The sequence below is a fragment of the Aythya marila genome, assembly GCF_965140915.1.
Source record: "Aythya marila genome assembly, chromosome: 27".
NCBI lineage: Eukaryota > Metazoa > Chordata > Aves > Anseriformes > Anatidae > Aythya > Aythya marila.
Window position 1 is genome coordinate 5803739 of NC_139068.1, and position 6032 is coordinate 5809770.

Below are 6032 nucleotides of genomic sequence, written 5' to 3' on the forward strand. Positions count from 1 at the left end.
CAGGAGGAATGAGAGTAATGACTCTTTAATAAATTAGCAAAATAAACAGCATTAATACATGTTAGATATCACTGCGCTTCAGCAGATTGCCTGACTTAATCAGAAACCTCAATTTCCCGGCTCGGTGTTGATCCAGCGGCACGCTCCAGCCCAGGCACCCTCCCGGCTGGGGCTGCAGCACCTGAAAACCTAAAACCACTCAGAAATAAAACTTGTTTTTGTAAGGGACACAGCTTGCAATGAGAAAGAAGTTAAATTACCGTATGATTTCTCTTCATCTAGCTGTCTCCTGGCAGAAGAAATTAAAAGAAAGTGATCTGATTCTTACCCCCTTACATAAGTATTATTTCATCTCAGGGGAAAGGGGGGGACACAAACGAGCACGTTTAATTTATCAGAAGGATCATCTGTTCTATTAAAAACGGATGCAATTTGTGATGTGCGAGTCTCTGCGGGTGGCAGCCGCCCGGCGTGGCTCAGTCCTCGTCCCGCACGTAGAGCCCGGCCTCCCAGCGCTGCGCCATGGCGCTCTTGTGCCGCCCCACCCGCGTGCTCTCCACCACCTGGGAGGACCAGAAAGCACGATTTGTCACAAAAACACTTTTATGGATAAAAAAAAAAAAAGCAATCCTTTCCGCACAACTTGCCCTCCCCCTAACTGGGGCTCCCGCCCTTGGCGTCCAGCCCCGCGCGGCGCCTGCCCCCCCCCGGCCGCTTGGGGCTGGAGCAGCGACCCCGGGCAGGGACCCCCTGAGCCCCCCAATCCCCGTCCCCCAGGGGCAGGAGGGGCCTTACCTCCGTGTTGATTTTGTCCACGGGCTCAATGCCTGCGTACTGGGAAAAGGAAGGAAAAGAGGTTCAGAGCCGTGGCCACAGGGGGATGCCGGGGGAGGCGTGCGAGCACGGCACGGGGACCACAGGGGTCCCCTGGGCCAGGACCCCCAGCAGACGGCGGGGCCCTTCCACCCCCCCCAGCCTCCAGCACCAGACCCAGCAGGGCAGGGAGCCCACGCTGCCGCCCCCGGGGCAGCCCCAGCACCCCCTATGCGCTCACCTTGCCGTCCTCCTTCATCCTCCTCCTCCTCTCCTCGAAGGCGCTGGAGTGAGCCGAGTCGGGGCTGAGGCTGTCGCTGCTGTCCGGGCCGGGAGCCGCCACTCGCAGCGGGGTGAAGGACGACACCAGGCCCAGGACCCCCGCCTGGCGCGAGGAGGGGGTGGGCACCGGGGACCCCGACACCGAGTAGCTGCCGCTGGCACCTGAGGCGGCTTGGGGAGAGAAAGAGGGGCCGGGCTGCCAGGGCTGCCAGGGCTGCAGGGAGCACGACCCCGGGGATGGAGGCACCCACGACGGGGCCGGGCTCCAGCCCCAGGACCGGACCTCTGCGGGTCTGTGGTCACCGCCAGGAACCCACCCCTGGGTGCCAGCACCAAGGAAGGGGCAATCAATGCGTGCACCGGGCACTTCTGGGCCCTTTTGTCAAATCATCCCAAAGGGCAGCACGAGGCCGCCTCCAGCTGCGAGGGGCACCTCGCACAGGCTGTGACTCGGGATCTTGCTCCCTCATTGCTTTGCCTCCCTCCATACGAGCACTCCAGGGCTCCCTGCCCACCCGCTGAGGGCTCCTGCTGGGACTCGGAGCCACGCTGGGCAGGGGCAGGACGCAGCTGCCTGCCCCGCTCCTGCGATGCCTTTCCTCCCCTTACCTGAGCTGTGGCGCGAGTGGGAGCCCTCCCTGGAGAAGCCGTCATTGCTGCCCAGGGAGGAGCCTTCGAACTGCTGCCGCCGCCTGCGCTGCTCCTGCAGCTCCTCTTCCCGCTGCAGGTCGCTCCGAATCTCCTCCTCGATCAGCGCCGACGTCTGGGGCTTCCACGTCCTCAGCGTGTACTGCTCGTCCCGGCCGTCCTCCCCGTCCGGCCCCTTCTCCCTCCTCAGCGGGCTCTGCGTCCCCATGTCGTCCACGAAGGAGATCCTGGGCTTCCAGAAGGGGAAGGAGAAGTGCTCCTTGCGCAGGACGCCCGCTCCCGCGGGGCTTGGGGTGGAGCCGGGAAGCCTTCCTCCCTGGGAATCCTCACGTGCCCATCTGCCGGCGCTGGCGGAAGCGTGGTCGTGCGCCGGGGGCTCCCCGCGGCCCCTCTCGCCGGCGGGCGGCACGGAGCGGGGCTGGGCCGCCTGGGAGCGCGTCAGGGTCACCGTGTGGGTGGACAGGGCTCTCCCGGCCCGCGTGTCCTCCGCGGGGCCGGAGCCGTGGCTCGAGGGCTGCTCCTCGTGGACCCAGCTCCTCCGCTCCTCTGCCCTTCTCGCGGGGGCCGGTTTGGGCGGGGGGGTTTCCTCCTGCTCGAACACCTTCTTGCGCTCGTCCAGCTCCTGCTGCGTCCCCCGGTCATACAGCCCCAGCAGCCGCCCTTGCCTCTTCAGATCCTCTTCGCGCTTGGTTTCCTGCTCTATTTCCCGCTGGACGTAGAAGGAAGCGCGGCTTTTGTCCTTCCCTTTCCTGCCCGGAACAGGAGACGCGTGCATGGAGAGCAGAGGCTTGGTCTGGATTTCCACCAGCTCGCTGCTGGAGGTCAGCCGCTGGATGCCCCTCTCTTTCCAGAGGTTCTCCTCCCTCTCCAGTGCCCTGCGGATCTCCCGCTCGATGGGCGTCTCGTTGCTGGCCTTCAGCTCCTTGTCAGGGCTGCTGCTGCTGTTCCTCACTTCCACGAGGCCATTGAAGGCCTCCACGCTTCCATTGCTGACGTAGCCTGTGCTGCCCTCGGTGTACATCTCCCCCAAGCCAGAGTCCAGGTCGTCTCTGGACGACGCTTTGGTCAGGCTGGATGTTTTCCCCGTGTGATATAACCTCCCGGCATCATCCCTTCCCTGAGCGTAACCCTCCGCCTTCACGGGCGTCCTGTAGGAGACGTTGTACACCTGGTAAGTGCTCGTGTCCGTCCTGCCCTGGCTGGGCACACCGGCGTCGCCGTAACCTCTCTCAGCCTTCGTGGCGGTCTCAGGACTTTGCCACTCTTGCCTAGAGATTCTTGTCATCGCCTCTGGCTTCGGAGACACGGCGTGCTGCCCCGGGCTGAGCAGGGAGCCCGGGCTGGTCTTCTCCAGCATCAGGAACTGCTGCCGGGCGGCGGCGAAGTTGATCTGCTCCCTGTCTATGCTTTCGGGGTCGATGGGCGTTGCTGCCCTCCCCGAGGATGTCTTGTCAAAGTAAATGCCGAAGCTGGAGGTGCTGGTGCCCTTGTGCTTGCCTTCCCCCTGGCCGCCCGCGCCCGCGTTGATGGAGCTCAGCTCATCCATGGAGCTCCACCTCTCGGCCATGGTGGAGCTCTTCCTCACCACCTGCCCCCGGATCACCTCCCTCCTCTCGTCCTCCAGCTCCTTTGCTTTCTCGGGCGAGATGTTTGGTGGATGGAGCCTGTACTGTTCCTGCTCATCATCCTCGTAAAGCTTCGAGGGCTTTCTCTCACCCCTGTAGGCCCTCAGGTCGTACAGGCTTCCCGACCGAACCACCTCCAGCCTGGACTCCCTGTCGGGGGAAGGGGTCCAGACGTCCTTTCCACCATCCAGGAAATACGAGGGCGACTTCAGCCTCGTTCTCCACTCGTAGCCATTTTCCACCCTCTGGCTGCCGTACTGAGAGGACCCAAACACGTCGTCGTCGCCATCCGCGGGCGCGTGGTCGTGTCGGTGCGCCGTCTGCGGGAGCTGGAAGACCAGGTGCCTGGTGACCCTGTCCATCTCCTGGCAGGAGTCAGCATCCAAATCTGAGCCTTCCTGGGGCTGGGGGCACTGCTCGGCCTCGCGGGCACCCTCGGGCTCCGGGCTCACCTGAAGAGGTGTTGAGCAGAGGGCAGGATCTTGCTGGCCCTGCAGGCGGGAGGGGAGAAAAGCCGTCGGGAGAAGCTCAAGGAGCAGAAGTCGGAGCAGCGCAGCTCCGTCCCCAACCCAGCACTCATCCTCTGCAGTGCCCAGGTGATATCCGAGCCCACAGGGAGACACCAGTAAGGCAAGATAAAGACGTCTTAATAGCAATTTGCTCCATTTACCCAGAAACGGCAGTTGTTGGACAGAAGTGGTCAGCTCTCTGTTCTCAAAGGGAACTGCCCAAAAGCCAACATCCAGATCCCGTCCCCAGTCCCCTCTGTCCTCGCCCTGGCCGTGGGTTTCGGCACACATCCACCGTGGGTGGCACCGGGGACGTGTGCCCACAGCTGGGACAGGCACTGATGACACCGTGCCCACCTCTGCCTGGAATTTCTCCTTGCGTGTTTATGGGAAGGAAGCTCCAAGTCTCTGAGACTATTGAAACAGCAAGGACCATAAAAACGGTTTCATGGCTCATAAAAAGCATGGGACTTTAACCCATCTGTCACGCACACCGGGAGGAAACACCTGCCCTGACCTTGGTGTGGGTCTTCCCGCTGCCAACCGGGCCATAGCTCGGTGACAAAGTGGGTGCCCGGGCAGGGAGGGGCAGCCCAGGCGGGTCCCTGCCCCCAGCAGGGAACACTGGTCCCAGTGGGATGCCGCAGCTCCGAGGGGGCCGGGTGAGCAGTGCTGTCACCACGACCCCACCACCGCTTCCCCAGGCGGGGGTCGGGGAGCTGTGGCCATGCATCCCCTGCAGCATCCACAGCCCCTCCTCAGCCCTCAGCCGGGGCTATTTCAGCCTTTCCCGGGGGGCAGCACCTGGGGCTGGGCAGCGCTGACAGCGTTAGGGGCAGCTGGGGTGTCGCAGGGCGCAGGGAGATGCCCCTGCATAGTTTAACCCCACTGTCTTCAGCAGTAACAGGCCTGGGCTCTGCTGGGAAATGCCCCCCCCAGCTGCTCCGTGCCCAGCTGGATTCCCACAGCCTCTATTTTCCTTCCCATAACTCATTATTACCCGTTTACAGCCTGTGGTGACACGGGTAATGAAAACTTGCCCACGGGTAATCGTGTTTGGAGGGGGCAAAAGTCCTTGCTGGGAGCGCTGGGGAGCTCGGCTTGCTGGCAGCAGGAGGAGAAGGGGGCAAGGAGAGCAGCGGGGCTGGCAGAGGCTCCTGGCAGCACCGCACCCGGGGCCAGCGCCCCCGGCAGGCCCAGCCCCAGGCAGAGCCGTGCCCACAGAGCCTGACCCGGCTCAGCCCTGGGGGTGCAGGACTGAGGAAAGCTGGGCCGGGCAGCACCGCAGCGCCCATCGGCCACCCTCACCATCAAACACGCACCGGGTGCTTCCCAGGGTCCCCCCACCCCGGGGTTCCAGCAGTGGGCACAGCACGGCGCTGCCATCCTCGTGGCACCGCTGTGCCCAGCAGTGGCACCCACCGGCGAGGGGCAGGGGAGGCAGTGCCCCAGCTCCCGACCACGTCCCTGGGCTGCGGCACCTGGTGGCACTGGCACAAACCCAGGGCACAGACGAGGCATCGCCTGCCCGGCCCCTGCCTGCTCTGTGCTCACGCACCCCGTGCACACAGGCCCCTGTGCCCCCAGTCCTGCCGGCACGCCTGGGACACCCAGGAGCGAGCCAGCGAGCTGCAGGCAGCCCCCACGCCCGCACCACCTATGGATAGGGCTGGGGTACGCACGTACCCCCTGCGCTCACCCCTCTGCGTGGCGCCGGTGCCCCCAGTGCCGCACTTACTGTCCTGGAGCCATCGGCGCGGGGGTCCCCGTGCCCCAGGGTGGCACCCGCCTGAGCTGCGTCCTCGGGGAGTGGCTTGGCCGGGTGGCGGTGGGGTGTGGGTGCTGCCGGGGCGGCCCAGGGCTGCGTGGCCCTGATAAGCTCAGCCTGAGCCCCGTGGAGGAATTCCAAGAATTCAGCTGGGCTCATCGCTGGCCTGGGTTCAATGACCCGTTCCCACCCCCCCCCACGCCACCCATAGCCCTGCTGCCAACGGCTCCCACGCCTGCACAGCCTCCGTGCCCTTGGCCCACGGCCCCCGGTGCACACCAACGAGCAGTGCGCCGGCACAGCAGCGTGCTGGGGCACCAACGCGGCCGTGTGCCAAGGCAGCGCCGTGCTGCGCGTTGCAGCACCGTGTTGGCGTGCTAATGCACC

General features: G+C 64.6%; 1 protein-coding gene across 1 annotated transcript; it reads right to left on the reverse strand.

Annotated features, from left to right (window-relative positions):
- Positions 1–9: 9 nt before the first annotated feature.
- MISP (mitotic spindle positioning) lies at positions 10–5709 on the reverse strand. Its single transcript, XM_082779790.1, has 5 exons — positions 5616–5709; positions 1705–3859; positions 1055–1266; positions 796–834; positions 10–563 (listed from the first exon to the last, which is right to left on the reverse strand). The coding sequence occupies exons 2-5, from the start codon at positions 3728–3730 to the stop codon at positions 477–479; spliced, it is 2364 nt and encodes a 787-aa protein (XP_082635916.1). The 5' UTR covers positions 3731–3859; positions 5616–5709; the 3' UTR covers positions 10–476.
- Between the last annotated feature and the right edge of the window lie 323 nt (positions 5710–6032).

Bases quoted from the DNA above. Each gene is read 5' to 3' on its own strand.
- MISP (XM_082779790.1), bottom strand. From the start codon at position 3,730: ATGGACAGGGTCACCAGGCACCTGGTCTTCCAGCTCCCGCAGACGGCG. The intron at 835-1,054 runs GTGAGCGCATAG...TCCTTTTCCCAG, and splicing joins GGATGAAGGAGGACGGCAAG to TACGCAGGCATTGAGCCCGT. The intron at 564-795 runs GTAAGGCCCCTC...TGGTCCTCCCAG, and splicing joins TGGACAAAATCAACACGGAG to GTGGTGGAGAGCACGCGGGT.